At 36.8% G+C, this 18,430-nt stretch overlaps 1 protein-coding gene across 1 annotated transcript in view; it reads left to right on the top strand.

Moving 5' to 3' along the window:
* The window catches only part of NCAPD3 (non-SMC condensin II complex subunit D3), a 63,028-nt gene that overhangs the window by 7,070 nt on the left and 37,528 nt on the right, over window positions 1-18,430 (top strand). Inside the window, exons 4-13 of the mRNA XM_047070692.1 lie at window positions 5,167-5,351; window positions 5,997-6,161; window positions 6,266-6,327; window positions 6,523-6,610; window positions 8,588-8,721; window positions 10,129-10,201; window positions 11,459-11,584; window positions 11,716-11,968; window positions 13,518-13,574; window positions 13,831-13,920. Coding sequence (XP_046926648.1) covers window positions 5,167-5,351; window positions 5,997-6,161; window positions 6,266-6,327; window positions 6,523-6,610; window positions 8,588-8,721; window positions 10,129-10,201; window positions 11,459-11,584; window positions 11,716-11,968; window positions 13,518-13,574; window positions 13,831-13,920 — 1,233 coding nt within the window. The remainder of the gene's footprint in view (window positions 1-5,166; window positions 5,352-5,996; window positions 6,162-6,265; window positions 6,328-6,522; window positions 6,611-8,587; window positions 8,722-10,128; window positions 10,202-11,458; window positions 11,585-11,715; window positions 11,969-13,517; window positions 13,575-13,830; window positions 13,921-18,430) is intronic.

Genomic DNA, 18,430 nt, shown 5'->3' with positions numbered 1-18,430 from the left:
CTTGTAAGTAGACATAATTTTACTTCTTTTCCAGTTTGGGTGCCTTTTATTTCTTTTTCTTCCCTAATTGCCCTGGTTAGGTCCTCCAGTATAGTACTGAGCAGAAGTCAGGAGGTGGGCATCTTGTCTTGTTCCTGATCTCAGAAGGAAAACTTTCAGTATTTTGTCCTTAAGTACATGATATTTGCTGTGATTGTTGTAAGAATCACCTTTATGAGATTGTTGTTCCTAGTTTGTTGAATGTTTTATTATGAAAGGATATTAGATTTTGTTATTTGCTTTTTTGTATCTGTGGGATGGTCTTGTGGTTCTTTATTCCAATAATAGAATGTATTATGTTGATAGATTTTCATGTTAAACTAGTTTTGCATTTCCTTGATGATAGTGTATAACCTTTTTATGTGTTGTCGGATTTTGTTAGCTAATATTTTATTGAAGATTTTGCATCTGTATTCATAAAGGACATTCTTTTTTTGATATGCCTTTGTCTGGCCCTGGGTTTCAGGATACCAGTCTCATAGAATGAGTTGGGTAGTGTTCTTGCCTTTTTTATATTTTGGAAGTATGTGAAGAACTGGTTGTTCTTCTGCCTTAAATTTTTGGTAGAATTCAATAATGAAGTCATGTAGGCATGCAGTTTGCTTGGAAATATTTTTGTTTGCAGAATCTGTAGTGATATGTCTTCTTTCATATCTGATTGATAATTTGTATTCCTTTTGTTGTTGTTTTCATCCCTGTAGATAGAGGTTTATTAATTGTATTGATCATTTCAAAGAACCACTTTTGATGTTATTGATTATACTCTATTCTTTGTCCATTTCTTATTTCAGTGATTTTGGTCTTTTATTGCCTTCCATCTTACTTTGGTTTAATTTGCTTTTATTCTGATTTCTTAAGGTGGTTGCTTAGATCTTTGTTCTTGCTTACTTCTCTTATCTGGCAAATTTCCCTATGTACTGCTTTATCTGCACCCTGCAAATTCTGATGATTTGTTTTCATTATCATTGAAGCCAAAGCAGTTTTCTGATTTTTCTTGTGATTTCTCCTTACACCTCTGAGTTATTTAATAGTGTATCCCATTTCCAAATATTTGAGGACTATCCTGAAATGTTATTACAGAGCTTAGGGGTACTGACCTCTCCCGCAGTCAAAAATCCCTGTGTAACTCTTGACTCCCCATAACTTAACTAATAGCTTACTGTTGACCAGAAGCCTTACCAATAACATAAACAGTCAATTAACACATATTATTGTGTATTTATTTTATACTGTTTTCTTACAATACAGTAAGCTAAAGAAAAGAAAATGTTATTAAGAAAATCATAAAGAAAACACATTACAGTACTATACTGTATTTATCGGTACCATAAGTTTACATTATTTCTTTACAAGATGAATTGTCTTGCTGTGAGTACCTATATCAGTGTTGTCTTATGGGATACAAAACACTTTAGGTGTTATATATATTATTAACATTAGACAAAAAAATAAAAAGATAACATGAAAAAGGAATTCATATTTATTTATAGGTATAACGATTCATGCATTGATAAGAAGCAGCAAAATGATTGCTTTATGGTAGTGTAGTATAAGATTAGTTCATGGGGTCCTGGGCTATACACTAATGAATGAATCATTATGAAGTTTTTATGGCATACAGTATTACAGCTGTATTCATAATGCTGCATTGGAAACATTGTTACATTAAAAAAAAAAAAACCTGTGATGATAGGCTGATACACAGTTTCTTCAGTTACCAGAGAAAAAGAGATACTATATAGTAATGTAACTCTTTGAAACTGAAGTTCTTTTTTTTTTGTTTTTAAGTTTATTTATTTTGAGAGAGAGAGTGAGAGAGCACATGGGGGACCAAGGGGAGGGACGGAGAGAGAGAGAACTAATCCCAAGCAGGCTCTGCACCGACAGTGTGTTAGCCCAATGTAGGACTCAAACTCACGAACCATGAGATCATGACGCGAGCTGAGATCAAAAGTTGGATGCTTAACCAACTGAGTCACCCAGGCTCCCCTGAAACTAAAGTTCTTTTTAAAGTTTATTTATTTTAAGAGAGAGCGAGAGAGCAGGAGAGGGGCAGGGAGAGAGGGAGAGAGAGAATCCCAAGCAGGCCCTGCACTGTCAGTGTCGAGCTTGACATGGGGCTGAAACTCCCAAACCATGAGATCATGACCTGAGCCAAAATAAGAGTTGGATGCTGAACCAACTGAGCCACCCAGGTGCCCCTAAAGTTCTAAAACAGTAAGAAAATTAACATATTGTTAATTTTATGTTAAATATCACTCACCTTATACCTATGTAAGAATAGGCTGTCCACTTCTACTCAAATCTTGCACATGGTGTCCTACACCGTGAATACTTAGGTAATGATGATGAGAACACAGAAACACCTTGTATATTTCTTGCTGTACACTTATTAGATATTCACACGAAGATAACACATGCACAGCAGATAAGATCACTGACTGTACATCATGATGATTATTTGTTGTTCATTAAGTGGAAGTGGACCATCAGAAAGGTCTTCATCGTCGTCTTCATGTTGAGTAGGCTGAGGAGGAGGAGGAGGAGAACGAGCTGGGGTTGGTCTTGCTGTCTCAGAGGTGGAAAGAGAGGTACACATAGGGTCATTTCACAGAAATACATTGTAATTGGTCTGAATTTTTGCTTTTTCATTTCTCTAAAAATGTTTCTGTATGGTACCAATCCTTTATCCATCATTTGTTGTAGTTTCAGTGCCCATATCATAGAAGAGTCCATGTAATAAAAGAAAGGAGTGAAAAGCAGTCTTAAATGATCAGAACCTTCTGCTAGATTGTCTAACATCGATTTGTTTTCTGGCACTTCTTTTTTTTTTTTTTTAATGTTTATTTATTTTGATAGAGACAACATGAGCAGAGTAGAGGCAGAGAGAGAGAGAGTAAGAGACAGAATCGCAAGTAAGCTCTGCACTATTGGTGCAGAGCCCGAAGCAGGGCTTCATCCCACGAACCATGAGATCATGACCTGAGATGAAATCAAGAGTCAGACACCTAACTGACTGGAGCTACCCAGGCACCCCTGTTAGTGTCTTCTTTCTCATTTTCTGGCACTGGTTCAGAGGCACATCATCTTCTGTTCATTCCTGTGGTGTTGGGCCTGTTAGCTCTTGAATTTCTCCAAGATCTATATCTTGAACCCCCCTCCCCCCCCACACACACACATTTTTTTGCCATATCCACAATCTCTTTCATGATTTCCTTGATTGGCTCTGTCATAAGTCCTGTGAAGTCATACACAAAATGTGGACACAGTTTTCTCCAGCAGGAATTTATTGTTTGGAGCTGAATGGCTTTCATGGCTTCTTCCATAACAACAGTGGCATCTTCAGTGGTGTAATCCTTCTAGACTTCAATGGTGTGCCCTCTGTCAGGATTGTCTTCCATAGGGTTGACAGTCCTTTCCATGGAGTACTGTGTGTAATGAACCTTAAAAGTCTTTATGACTCCCTATCTAGAGATTGTATTAGAGATGTGTCTGGGGGCAAGTAGATCTCTGCCTTTTGTCTTGAACTCATGGGGTTCTGGGTGGCCAAGGGCTTTGTCCAATATCAAAAGAACTTTAAAAGGCAGTCATTTATTGGCAGGGTACTTCCTGACTTCAGGGACAAAGCATCAATGGAACCAATCCAAAAAATGGGTTCTCATTATCTAGGCCTTCTTGTTTTAAAACCAAAGGACTGTCAACTAGTGTTTATCTTTTCCCTTCAAGGCTCTAGGGTTAGCAGCTATATAGAAAAGTGCAGTCTTGATCATAAACCTGACTGCATTTGCACAAAACAGTAGAGCTAACCTATCCCTTCCTACCTTAAATCCTGGTGTTTGCTTCTCTCCCTCAACTAATAAATGTCCTTTGTGATGATTTTCTCCAGAATCAGGCACCTTTGTCTGCATTAAAAACTTGTTCAGGCAGATGTCCTTTCTCCTCAGTGATTTTCTTAAAGGTGTCTGGGAACTTGTCTGCTTGCCTTTTGGTTGGTGGAAGCTGTTTCTCCTGTTATCATGACACTTTTTTAAGCCAAATCTCTTTCTAAAGTTATCAAACCATCCTTTGCTGACATTAAATTCTCTTACTTTAGATCCTTCACCTTCCTTTTGCTTTAAGTTGTCATATAATGACTTTGCTTTTTCTTGAATCATATAGGTATAGCTTTCTAATAACAATCCTGCACCCACATAAAGCTGCACTTTCTTTTCTTTTCTTTTTTTTTTAATGTTTATTTTGAGAAAGAGAGAGAGCACAAGCAGGGGGGGTGCGGAGAGGGAGAGAGACAGAGAATCCGAAGCAGGCTCTGTGCTGTCAGTGCAGGAGAGAGACAGAATCCGAAGTCAGGCTGCTCCTTGTAATGTCATGAATTCTCTTTGTTTCTTGTGAGCACTTCACTAGTGGCACTTCGTATGGGCTCCATGGTGTTGTTCACAGTTTGCAGCACTGGACTAAACACAGTGAAAAATACTCAAAAACTGCGAGAGATCACTTTTTCCTGCAATACACAGTTTACTGTAGAGACAATCTGCTTATACTGAGATGATTAGCATCAAATGGTGTTAAGTGGGTACCCACAGTATTCAAGCTCATTGCAGTATGAATGGGAGGTGGCTATAAAATTATGACAGTAGTACAGTAGCTGTATGCCATTATAACTTAACACTGCATTTTTATGTTTATATTTCTCTCAACCATGCATTCCACCACATACAGCCTGTAAGTGTTGTGTGTGTAAGTTTTGATAAACTTTAACTTTTATGATAGATTTATATGTATTTCATGGTAGTAAATTATAAAACAGACTAGTGTCTACATATATTCAATGCATTAATGACATCCTTTTTTAAAAATTCTTTTTATTTTTGGGACACCTGGGTGACTTAATCGGTTAAGCATCCAGCTCTTGGTTTTGGCTCAGTTCATGCGTGATCGCGTGGTTTCAAGAGTTTGGGGCCCGCATCAGGCTCTGCACTGGCAGCGTGGAACTTGCTTGGGATTGTCTCTCTCTCCCTCTCTCTCTCTGCCCTTCCCCAACTTGCACTGTCTCTGTCTTTCTCAAATACGTAAACTTAAAAAAAAAAAAAAAAAAGACAAATCTAACCCACTTTTATTCTTTATGAATAGGCAGTGTAGCCAATCAAGTATTCCACCAGGTGATGTTTGACAAATGTATTCAGATTCTAAAGAAGAGTTGGCCTCAGGAATCTAACTTGAATCGGAAAAGAAAGAAAGAACAGCCTAAGAACACTGAGGCTAATCCAAGAGGAAATAGGAAAAGAGGAAAGCCACCCAGGAAAGAAGATATTGAGGTAAGAAGTAAGTAGAATAATAAAATGTATCTGTACCAACACATGATTGTGATATAAGAGTTAACTTTATATTAAAATATGGTTTCAGGCATTGTGATTATAACCAAATGATCCTAAAGCATCATCAGGTTTCCAGTGTGACTTTAAGTTGCTTCTCAGGCTTCATTTACTGCTGAGAATATATATTTCTACCTTTTCATCTTTCCAGCCTCCCCATAATCTCTCCCCAGCCTTGTTCCCAGGTATGCTTGACAACATCCGAACATGTATATTTGCACATCATCTGTTGTCATCAGAGAGGATGGTTGAAGTATCCTGAGGACTCATGTCCATAAGAGCATAATGGAATAACATTAATTCCAAATTCTTGTGTGCTGACTAGGTAGAGAAAACTTCCAAGAAACATAAGAATTCCCATTGACACAAAAATGCAGAGCTCAAAACTACTGTACAGTCATCTAGTCCAATGATTTACTGTTCTGGCTGTGGAGACAGAGCAGTTAAGGGACCCGATCAGGGTCCCATGACCTCAGAAGCTCAGCAACCACCTGGAGTTTAACGGACTTGATCTGAATACATTGAAAACCATTGGACAAAGTGTTAGGCATTACTATGCAGTCACCTATATATTGCTTTATAATCTAGGTGGATGAACTAGAAGAACAGGAAGATGAGGAAAGTATTTGCTTTTCTGCCCGAGACCTTTGTCAAATTCGAAATGCCATCTTTCACCTATTGAAGAATTTTTTACGGCTTCTGTCCAAGTTTTCCCTGAAAGAAAAGCCACAGTGTATACAGAATTGTATAGAAGTAAGTGAGAATTCCAAAAATCCTTGGGGCAACCTCAGAAGGGCAGAGATGATGGCTAATACTTAATGAATAGGAATAATCAGGCCTCTTCTTCTATTTTCTAGGTCTTTGTTGCATTAACTAATTTTGAACCAGTTCTTCATGAATTTCATGTTACACAGGCCAGGTGAGGCTCTCATTCTTCCAATGCTGAAATTTAAATGTAATGTAATAAATTTTGATCTCACAGAAGTATAAATGCTATTTTATCCTAATTGGCACATGGATAGAGTTTATTCATTTGGATGTGGTTGATTATAGGGTTAGTGAATATTCCAAATAAAATCATATCCGTTAACTAATCTTCTGTCTTTTTCTTTAGAAGCCTTAACCAAGCAAAGTACATACCAGAACTGGCCTATCATGGATTGTATTTGCTATGCTCCCCAATTCATGGAGAGGGAGATAAGGTAAAGGAGACAAGGACTTAATTTAGTTCCTAGTTGAATTGAAAGAATCTGAATCATAATGGAAAACCATTGGCAGCATTTGATATGATGCCATTTTAACTAGGTCATTTTCACGACTCTGTATCATGTGTAGCATAAAAAGCATCACCACTTCTATTTGCTGCCTATTCTTCATAACCAAACTGATATTCAAATACTTGGAGGCCATGGCAAATTATTGTTAGGTTTCATACATAAAAAATGGTTCCAGTGTAGATTAGGTAGGAAGAACACTGAACAGGGTGTTATATTTAGAGAAATAGTTACCAGGTTCTGAAAAGACTAGACAGTCATGGAATTTTCAAGTTTTCCTTGGCAATGCTTGGCAAGTTTCATGTGCACTTCAGTATTTCTAAAATGTTTATATCATTTTAGTTGAGAATTCTACAGAAATATTACTAGTTATCATTCCTGGTTAGTATTCATATGTGGATTTTGCCCCTTGAGCTGCCTTATCAGTATCACTATCTAAACATTGGAGTCAAGGATGTTTTAGCATTATGCTGTTAATACACTTGTATATCATTAATAAAACAAGATCATGCCAAAAATGTGATAGACTGAAGTCATATGACTTTTGGTGGCTGTGCTACACATAATTTCTAGGGCGAGTTACATGGTGGTTAATAAGAAGGTTTGAGGCTCTCGGGCCAGGTTTTTTTATTTTTTTAAATTTTTTTTTTTTTTCAACGTTTATTTATTTTTGGGACAGAGAGAGACAGAGCATGAACGGGGGAGGGGCAGAGAGAGAGGGAGACACAGAATCGGAAACAGGCTCCAGGCTCTGAGCCATCAGCCCAGAGCCTGACGCGGGGCTCGAACTCACGGACCGCGAGATCGTGACCTGGCTGAAGTCGGACGCTTAACCGACTGCGCCACCCAGGCGCCCCTCGGGCCAGGTTTTGTACACCTGTGTTTCAATTCTGGCTCCACCCTGTCTAGCTGTGTATTCTTGTATGAGGTACTCAGCCTTTCCAAAGCCTCAATCTTCTTAGGTGTGTCAGGAGGAGTAAATGAAAGAATGCCCTTCAGATGCAGAGCATAATGTTTGTTGTTTAGAAAATGTGCTATATTTTATACTTTATTATACCGTTATCATTTCTGTGTTTAAAGTATGGCTGTGTTAGAACTCACATGAATGCTTTCAATTTCCATGCTCTTGATAACATTGGAAAGATTAGTTGGATTGGGAAATTTATGCCTTTAGGTCCACAGTGCCTTTAAAGATGTAGGATTTTTTTAATTGTGAAAGTATTGACTTGATGTTAGACAATGTCGGGTTCAGCCAGACTTTTAATCACTTGACTTTGGGCAGTTCACCTTTGGAATCTCTTTTATTAGGTGTAAAGTGGAAATAATAATACATATGAAGTAGGAATGCCTTGCTTACCTCCTGCAGTTTTTGTGAGGTTTAAGATCAAATATAGTAAAATCTAGTAATACATATGAACTTAACACAATGCCTGCCACATATTTGGTTTTCAGTACATGTTTTATTTACAGAATGAATGAATTGGTTAGGTGAGTAAATTATATGAGAAATGTTGGAAGGTGCAGTGTAAACTTCAGGAAAATTCAAGTGTAAAGTATTCTTGTTTCTGTAAGAGATTCTGTGAGAGATTATCAGTAGCATTTTTTTGCCGTTTAGAAGTGACAATTAATTCTCTATTTGCCCTAATTTCAGGGCTGCAGTTTGAGAGGGTGAGGAGAGAAACTAAATGATATTCCTGTCATTATCTATAAGCAGTGTTTTCATACTGTTTTCATCATGTGTTGATTGAATACTTGGTAATTGTCCAAGAAACATTTCCAGTGGTCACCCAAAAGCTGTGTTAATCTGACTTATCTTCTTGGAATGGTTTACTGTGGTCTGCATGTCTATCTTTGAGGCCCTTGAATTCTCAATCATGCCTTAAATAGAATTTTCTTCTCTTCCAGGTTATAGGTTGTGTTTTCCATCAAATGCTAAATGTGATATTAATGGTAGAAGCAGGCGAAGGAGCCCATCGTGCTCCCCTTACTGTTACATCACCAGTGATCAACAGTAGAAACCAGGCAGTGCAGTTCATCAGGTGAAGCATACACAGCTTGGCATTTTACTCTCTTTATCACTCTCCCTTAAGTCTTCTGGGCCCTGTATTACCGAGGTTACTGACACCTATGGAAACTAACAGATTTCTGTCCTGTTGTGGTTTTGGGATCAAAGTAAAGTCCCTCAGAGCTCCTGTGGTTCATGTGGTCTAGGTCACTGTTGGTAGCCTTTGCACTGGGGCTTTGTTGAGGGATACAGAATCTAATTCATGGGCTAGCACCAGCCTCCAGCTTGATTCCCACCAGCCTGTAAGGCCAGGCACTGAGCAATGACAGTTATTTCTTTTATGTTTTATCATTGCCTCGGTGTTTGCCTCTCTTACAGGTCTGTCTTGTTTTTCCCTTTTCTATTTCTGTCTTCTCTGTGTCTCTTTCTTTTTGTTCCTTTGCACTTTTTCTTGTTTCTTCTCACTTTTCCATCCCCCTTCCCCCTACAGGCAGTACTTCCTAAAGGGAAGAATTAAGTTGATTTTTACTTCTCTAGTAATAATTGATAGAGCAGTTTTCTCTCATGAATCACTTAGCTTCACCTAAAAACTTCTGTGTCTCAGCTTTATTGGGGAAAACATATTTGCTATGTCATTGGCTTTTCTTTCCCTCCTTCATTGAATATTTGGCATGCAATGTGGAGGGAGTGGAATGAAGTGGTAAGTATATGAGAGTGTGTATATGCCTGCCGGTATTCAAGGAATGCAGTGTTGTTGGAGATACGGGGTGTGGTTGGTGGAATCCAGGTATAGACTGTCACGTGATCATTGTGCAACTATCTCTTGCTAGGTGTATTTTTATTTTATTTTGACTACAGATTTTTTAAACATTAAGTACATAAGATACTTTTAGTTCTTCCATTAACAGTTTATAATGTCTCCAAGTTCAGTAGTATACATCCAGTGGTACAGATAAACTTAGCATAAAGATGGGTCACATCTGGGCATTATGTAATCTTGGGTTAAAGTTTGGCAGGTACTGTTACAAATCCAATGAAATAGTAGCATTTCACCGAACTACCACACGGTGGTGCTGTGTCTTAATCTATTATTTACCCTGAAAGGATATACTGTATTTCAGTATTAATGTGAAATTCAATAAATAGTCAAAAGAGTCATTCAAAAATTACAAATTTGCTCCTCTCTGACTGTAGTTGTCTGCTTGGCACCAGCTCTCTAAAACCATACATGGGACGTGGTGAATGGTTTTCTGCTGTGACACTCTGTATTCTTTATTCACTGAGGCAATGTTTGCAATACAGGGTAAATATTTTCAGTATTCAGGCTTTCTAAGACATAAGGGTCATGATATTTGAGAACAGAGTCAAGAAAAATTGCTATTTTATGTAGTCATAGGTGTATTGTAAACAATGTGGTTTTTATTTATTTATTTTTTAATAGCTCACTTGTGGATGAACTAAAGGAGAATATATTCCCAGTCCTTCGTATCTTACTCCAGCACATCTGTGCCAAGGTACCATTTGCTTTAATAGTATTAGTAATAATAATAATGAAAGGGCATCTGGGTGGCTCAGTTGGTTAAGTATCCAACAATTGATTTTTGCTCAGGTCATGATCTCACAGTTTGTGAGTTTGAGTCTTGCGTCAGGCCCTGTGCTGATGGCACGGAGCCTGCTTGAGATTCTCTCTCCTTCTCTGTCACTCCCCTGCATGCACTCTCTCTCAAATATAAATAAATAAATATTTTAAAAAAAGATTTCTCCAAAAATAATAATAATGATAAAAATATATGTGTGAAGGTAAATATCTGTGTTTGGTTTTTTTGTTTGTTTTTTTAATAAGTTTTTTTAAGTTTATTTATTTTGAGAGAGCACAGAAGCAAGCAAAGGAGGGGCAGAGAGAGAGAGAGAGAGAGAGAGAATCCCAAGCGGGCTCCGTGGTGTCAGTGCAGAGCCTAATGCGGGGCTTGAACCCACAAACTGTGAGATCATGACCTGAGCTGAAACCAAGAGTCAGACACTTAACCAACTGAGCCACCCAGGTGCCCCATGTGTTTGTGTATGTATTTGTTTTGGGGAAGAGTCTGTTATCGTTACTGAGAGTAGTTTTATTTAATATTTTCACTACATGTTCCCATGACAGAGTATTCTATTTTGGGTGAAAAACCCTTTTTATTTTGGGAAATTTCACACATATAAATAGAATAGAGTGATGTGTACCCATATTCAACAATTTTATGGCATTAATACACCTATAAGGTATAACTTCCCCAAAATGTATGAACACTAGGGGGTTTTTTTTGAAGCAAATTCTATCATAACCATTGATAACTTAAATATTTCTTATGTGTCTCTAAAGGGTAAGAACTCTTTAAAAACATAACCATAAAATACACCACACACCAAAGAAAATATATAATAATTTCTTAATATCATCAAATATCCAATGTTCAAATTTTTATGATTATCCCTTAAATTTCTATAGCAGTTTAGACAGAGGATCCTTACCTTGAACCCAGTACATTGTAGGAGGTCCATAAACTCTCTGAAATTATGTGCTAAATTTGCATTCCTGAGGAGAGGGCTCATCAATTTCCTATAGGTTAGTTTTCAAAGGTGTCCAAAACCTAAAATTTGTTAGTAATTCCTATAACATTTAAAGATTCACCAAATAGTTACATTCACTAATTTTCCACTTATGTCACAACATGTGTCTCAGTTGTCCTACAGGTAGATATTGGCTGAATGGCCTCTCACTGTTTATGTTTCAGGTGATTGACAAATCAGAGTACCGGACCTATGCAGCCCAGTCCCTGGTCCAGCTGCTCAGCAAACTTCCCAGTAGGGAATATGCTACATTCATTGCTTGGCTTTACAGATATTCACGAAGTTCCAAGGTAGGAGATACGTCTGCATAAAATCTTGGTTCCTGACTCAGCAACCTCCTGACAGCCAGATCTGAATATGCAAGGAATCCTTTGGTATTTATTCCTGTCTGATGGAGATTTTTATGACTTTGTTTTATCAGATCCCACACAGGGTTTTTACTCTGGATGTTGTCTTAGCTCTGTTGGAACTGCCTGAAAGAGCGGTAGATAACACTCTCTCCTTGGAGCATCAGAAGATCATAAAGCATAAGTTCTTGGTGCAGGAAATTATATTTGACCGTTGTGTAGACAAAGCACCAACCGTCCGCAGCAAGGCACTGTCCAGTTTTGCACACTGCCTGGAGGTGTCTGTTACCACTGCATCAGAGAGCATCCTGGAATTTCTGATTAACAGTAAGTGTGGTGACAGTTGTGACAGGGAGCCTGACTTGTGCTTGTGGAGAAACTGGACTGTAAGGGGATCATTCTTTGTTGTTGCAAAAGTAATAGATACAATATGATATACTATTAACCTCATAAACCTGTATCAGTATATTTTATGTGAATAACTTTTTAAACATAGTCATACCTTGGAGATACTCTGAGTTTGGTTTCAGGCCACCCACAATGAAGTGTACGTTGCAATAAAGCAAGTCAAATGAATTTTTTGGTTTCCCAGTGCATACAAAAGCTATGTTTACACTACACTGTTGTCTATTAAGTGGTACTAGCATTATGCCTTAAAAAAGTACATATCATAATTTAAAAGTACTTTATTGTTAGGGCACCTGGCTGGCTCAGTTGCTAGAGCACGTGACTCTTGATCTTGGGATTGTAAGTTCGAGCCCCACATTGGGTAGAGAGATTACTTAAAAATAAAATCTAAAAAAATGCAAAAAACCTTTATTGCTAAAAATGCTAACCATCATGTGAGCTTTTAACAAGTTGTAATCTCTTTGCTGGTGGAGGGTCTTGCCTCTGTGTTGGTGGTTGCTGAAGGGTGGTTGGCTTTGGCAATTTTTTAAAGTAAGACAGTGAAGTTTGCTTCATCAATTGACTCTTCGCAAATGATTTGTCTGTAGCATGTAGTGCTGTTTGATAGCATTTTAGCCACAGTAGAACTTCTTCCAAAATTGGAGTCCATCCTCTCAAACCCTGCTGCTGCTTTACCAACTAAGTTTATGTGATATTCTAAATCCTTTGTTGTCAAAGCTCTTTCACCAGGAGTAGATCCCATCTCAAGAAACCTCTTTCTTTGCTTGTCTGTAGGAAGGAGCTGTTCATTTGTTCCAAGTTTTATCATGAGATGGCAGCAACACAGTCACATCTTCGAGCTCCACTTCTGATTCTGTTTCTCTTGATATTTTCACATCTGCAGTCAGAACACATACACCATGTATTAAGTTTGCTGTGTTGTATGGGTATGGTTCATGGTACCTGAAAACAATTATAATAGTAAAGTCGAAGATCACTAATCACAGATCACCATAAATATGAAAAAGTTTTAAATATTGTGAGAATTACCAAAACATGGCACAGACACAAAGTAAGCAAATACTGTTGGAAAAATGGCACCCATAGACTTGTATGATGTATGGTTACCACAGACTGTCAATTTAAGTGTAGTTTCTGTGAAGCACAATAAAGGGAAGTGTGATAAAACAATGTATGCCTGTAGACAAGCCTGATACATTTGAGAGGTCTTTTAAAGTATTTTAGATATTCATGTTTTAGAGGTGAGATTGTTGGCTGCCTATACACTACTTTGCATTGTTGGGTAATGGCTGTATTGTGCCTAGTATCCATTTCAAATGCATACAGAGGAGAACATTATTAATTGTCAGCAGTTTGGAATCTGTCTTGTGTTTAGGCCTAATTATCTTGATTTTGATTACTTTGAATATTTACTTGGGGATTATGATATTATGACATTTTTCCCTCTTATGTGTCTGCTTATTTTTAGGTCCTGCAGTTTCAAGAGCAGACAGCCACCCTGGTACCTTACTGAGAAATTCAGCAGGTAATGGGTCAATATATTTTCCAATATTGAATAATTGTCTTTTTATTTAAAGGACTTGCTGGGTATTTGACATGCTTTTTTCTGTCTCCATATTTACCTATTTTAATATTGAACTTTTTTTCTTTTTCAAGGAAATCGAAATTCATTTCAGTAATATGTAATTTAAATGTGTAATATGTCAGGCTTATATTATTAAGAGGTATAACAATTTCTTACCTCAATGACTGAGCCTTTTTTAAAATTTATTATTTTTAAGCTTTTCCCTATCAGAGGCAAACACTTAACCCTTCTGGAGGCTCAGGAGTGATCAGTATAGACAACAGTGGTGAAACTGATGGATCTGGGGGTATGTCAGATTTTATCACTGTCAGATGAATGAATAATAACTGTTGGATTTCAACAACTGTAAGTAGAGTCTAAAAAACTTAGAATTTTTTTCTGACTAATTTATCCTGAAGAATTGGGACATCTTTCTTTCTTCTTAAGAATGGAATAATTTTTATTTTATTATATCTTTAATTGATATCCTTGCATTCTGTTTCATATTAAGGTAAAGAACAAGCTATGTTCCACTTAGGACGTACTGAACCTCAGTATTTCTGTAATACTTAAGAGAATATTAGCAAATATTTTATTTATTAAAGACAATTGTGAACTCTTGGGATTGCTGACCAAAAAGGGACCAGCTACTAGAGAAAGCGCAGCACAGATTAAATTTGTGTTTGTAGAAAAGTCATCACAAAAAAAAAGGGAAAAGATGAAGAATATTATTCTACCCAGTCTTGTTCCTGTTTTTAATTTCTTGTACTTTTTTCACTATGTCATCTTGACTCTGATTAAGGCAACCCAGAGTTCACCTTTAATATATGATAGGGAACTGTAAATCCAAGCTCCCACTGAAAATGACAATTTAGAATTTAGATTATAATTTCTCTTCATTAATAGTATGAACCGTATTTACTACATGGAATGGTTGTGGGGGTCCTCTCTCCCATGGACTCCAGCACAGGATTCTGAATACGAGGGATGCCTGATCTCCTTCATTGACTTACTGAACCCCGAGTAATCTGGATAGTTTAAGTGTTAATGTGATTCAGGGGGGAAAAAAAATATGGACTAGATAGTAGGTAGACCTGGAGCCTACTCCTAGATTCTGTTTCTGTCTAGCTGTGTGGTCTTGAGAAAGTCACTTTACTTCTCTGGGCTCCTTATTCATCTGTGAAATGAAATAGCATGAAATAGTGGGGAACACACTAGAAAGGAGAGGCAGTCTGAGTTCTTGTATCAATTCTGTTGCTAAATAGCTGCTTGACTAAGACATGGAAGTCAGCAAAGCACCCTAATTGTCACTTTCTGAATCTGACACTTTCTCCACCTTTCACAGAGGGGCGTTGTCAGTCTATGAAAATAATGTTAAGAGAAGTGGTTTTTCAAGATAGATAAGTGAGAAAATATGTGTATAGAGGTTTAATTATATAATTAGATTAATTTATTCTGTTAACATTTATTTGGTCCCTTCTAATCTGTGCCTGGCATTGTAGATACTGACTTTAATAAAACATAGTTCTATCTGTTGGGGAGCAATGGGAGTAATAAATATACATGTATACAGATTTTACATATTTTTATATATATATACAATAGTAAGGTGTGAGATAAGTACTGACGTCAATCTGTAAAGTGTCATGAGGATAATTATTTATTTTGGCCTGAAAGATTAGCATGGAATTGGATTTATATGGCTAGATATTAGCATGTGTTATTCAAATTATGAGCAGTAATTCAATTTATATATTATCCAAGTTTCTAAAATATAAAAAAAATTATTCTGGAAAAATGTTGAATGTGTTGACTCCAGTCTTAAGTGCTAAGTGCTTTCTTTGTGGTGGGTCTTTTGTTTTGTTTTTGAGATGTAATTCACATACCATAAAACACCATTTAAATAAAGTTTGTGATTTAATGGTTTTTAGTGTATTCACAAAATTGATCAATTTTCAGAATATTTCCTTTGCCAAAAAGAAACCCTGTACTCATTAGCATTTACTCCCCATTCTCCCCTCCTCCAGCCTTTGCCAATCACGAATTAGCTTTCTGTCTCTATCAATTTGCCTGTTTTTGACATTCCATAAATGGAAGCATACAATATGTTTTTTTTTTTTTGTGGATGTCTTCTTAGCATAACATTTTCAAGGTTTGTTTATCAGTTGATGGACTTGGGTTGTTTCCATCTTTTGGCAATTATGAATGATGGTGCTATCAACATTCCTGTGCAAATTTTGTATGTAAATATTCATTCCTTTTGGGTGTGTACCTAGGAGTGGAACTGCTGCTGGGTCATGTGCTAACTCTACCTTTATCATTTTGAGGAACTGCCAAACTGTTTTCCGGAGTGGTCACACCATGTTTCAATCCCACTAGCATGTGTAATAAATCTTATTTCTCCACATCCTTACCAGCACTTGTCATGTCTATTTATTGTAGCCATCCTAGTGGATGTGAAGTATGTCTCTCACTGTGGTTTTGATTTACATTTTCCTAATGACTCGTGATGTTAAGCAAATTTTCATGTGTTTGTTGACCATTTATATGTCTTGTTTGGAGAAGTTCTTTGCCCATTTTTTAAAATGGATTATTTGTCTATATTTTTGAGTTGAGAGGGTTCTTTATATATTTTGGATCCAAATTCCTTATTAGATATATGATTTGCAAATATCTTTTTTTTCTCATTCTGAGGGTTAAATTTTCACTTTCTTGATAGTGTTCTTTGAGGCATGAAACATTTTAGCCTTCATGAAATCTAGCTATCCAATTTTTTTTTTTTTTTCTGGTTTGTGCTTTTGGTGTCATAGCTAAGAAATCACTGCCTAATTTATCACAAAGATTTACATTTATGTTTTCTTTTCAGAGTTTTGTAATTTTAGCTGTTATGTTTTGCTCTTTGATCAATTTTTAGTTAAATTTTGCATATAATGGGATGTGGGGGTCCATCTTTTGCATGTGAATATCCAGTTTGATGTAGCACCATTTGTTTAAAAGACTTTTTTCTCCTTTGAATGTTCTTGGCACCCTTGTCAAAAATCAGTTGACCATAGGGGCGCCTGGGTGGCGCAGTCGGTTAAGCGTCCGACTTCAGCCAGGTCACGATCTCACGGTCCGTGGGTTCGAGCCCCGCGTCGGGCTCTGGGCTGATGGCCCAGAGCCTGGAGCCTGTTTCCGATTCTGTGTGTCTCCCTCTCTCTCTGCCCCTCCCCCGTTCATGCTCTGTCTCGCTCTGTCCCAAAAATAAATAAAAAACGTTTAAAAAAAAAAAAAATCAGTTGACCATAGACACATGAGCTTATGTACTTTCAGTTCTCTTCCACTGACATTCCATTGTCTTTCTTTATGGCAGTACCGCACTGTGTTGATTACTGGTACTTTATACTAATTTTGAAATCAGGAAGTGTAGGCTCTGCATTCTTGTTCTTGTTTTTCTAGATTGACTTGGCTATTCTGTTTTTCTTATATTTCCATATGAATTTTAGGATCACCTGTCAGTTTCTGAAAGGGAAAAAAAAAAACAGCTTGGATTTTGGTAAGGATTGATCTGTAGATCACTTTGGGGAGTATTGCCATCTTAACAATATTAAGCCCTTTTGTCCATGAACATGGGATGCCTTTCTCTACATTTAGATTTTCTTTAATTTGTTTCACTGATGTTTTTCAGTTTTCATTGTACAATTCTTGCTCTTTAAGCATGTTCCTAAAATTTTATTCTTTTTGATGTTATAATAAGTTACCTTGGTTTCTTAGTTTCATTTTCTTATTGTTCATTGCTAGTTTTTACAACTGATGTTTGATGATTTGATCTTGTGTCTTGCAACCTTGCTAAATCTGTTACTAGCTCTAATTGTGTGTGTGTGGATTCCTTAGGATTTTCTGTATATAAGCTCATGCCATCTGTGAACAGAGTTTTTTTTCTTTCTTTTCCATCTGGATGTCTTTTCTGTCTTTTCCTTGCCTACTTTCCCTGGCAAGGACCTCTGTACAATGTTGAAAAGAATTGGGGAGAGCAGACATCCTCGTCTTTCTTCTGTACTTAGCTTTCAGTCTTCCACCATTGAGTGTGATGTTAGCTGTGAGTTTTTTTCAGAATGACTTTTATCAGTGTGACAGAGTTTCCTTCTCTTCTGAGTTTGTTGAGTGTTTTTATTATGGAATGGTGTTGGGTTTTACAAATGCATTTTCCTCATCTGTGGAGAAAATCATGCGGTCTTTGTCCTTTATTATATTGCTGTGGTTTTTTATTACATTGATTTTCATATGTTGAGCCAAGATTTCATTCCTGGTATAAATCCCCAAGCATGGTATATAATCCTTTTTGCATCTTGCTAGATTTGATTTGTTGATATTTTGTTGAAGATATCATGTGTGTATTTGCAGGAGATTTTGGTCTATCATTTACTTTTCTTGACATGTATTTATCTGGTTTTGCTCTCAGGGTAATACCGGCTTAATAGAATGAGGTAGGAAGTGTTTTATACCGTTTTTTTTAAGTGTTTATGAAGAATTGGTGCTCATATTTGTTTTAACATTTGGTAGAATTCTCCAGTAAAGCCATCTGGTCCTGGACTTCTGTACATGTGTGAGAAGGTTTTCGATTTCCAATTCAATCTCTTTACTTGTTATGGGTATATTCAGACTATTTCTTCTTGAGTCAATGTCCATAGTTTTTATCTTTGTAGAAATTTGTTCATTTCATCCAGATTACTTAATATAACATAAAATTTTTCATAGTATTTCTTTGCAAATCCTTTTTATTTCTGTAATGGCAGCAGTAATGTTTCCTCATTCTTTCCTGATTTTAGCAATTTGAA

Source organism: Lynx rufus, unplaced genomic scaffold, assembly GCF_022079265.1.
Source record: "Lynx rufus isolate CCGP_SWC_20201006 ecotype Redwood Valley unplaced genomic scaffold, mLynRuf1.p SCAF_9, whole genome shotgun sequence".
NCBI classification, from domain to species: domain Eukaryota; kingdom Metazoa; phylum Chordata; class Mammalia; order Carnivora; family Felidae; genus Lynx; species Lynx rufus.
Note: the sequence above shows the minus strand (reverse complement) of the source record. Positions and strands in the feature narration are given on the sequence as shown.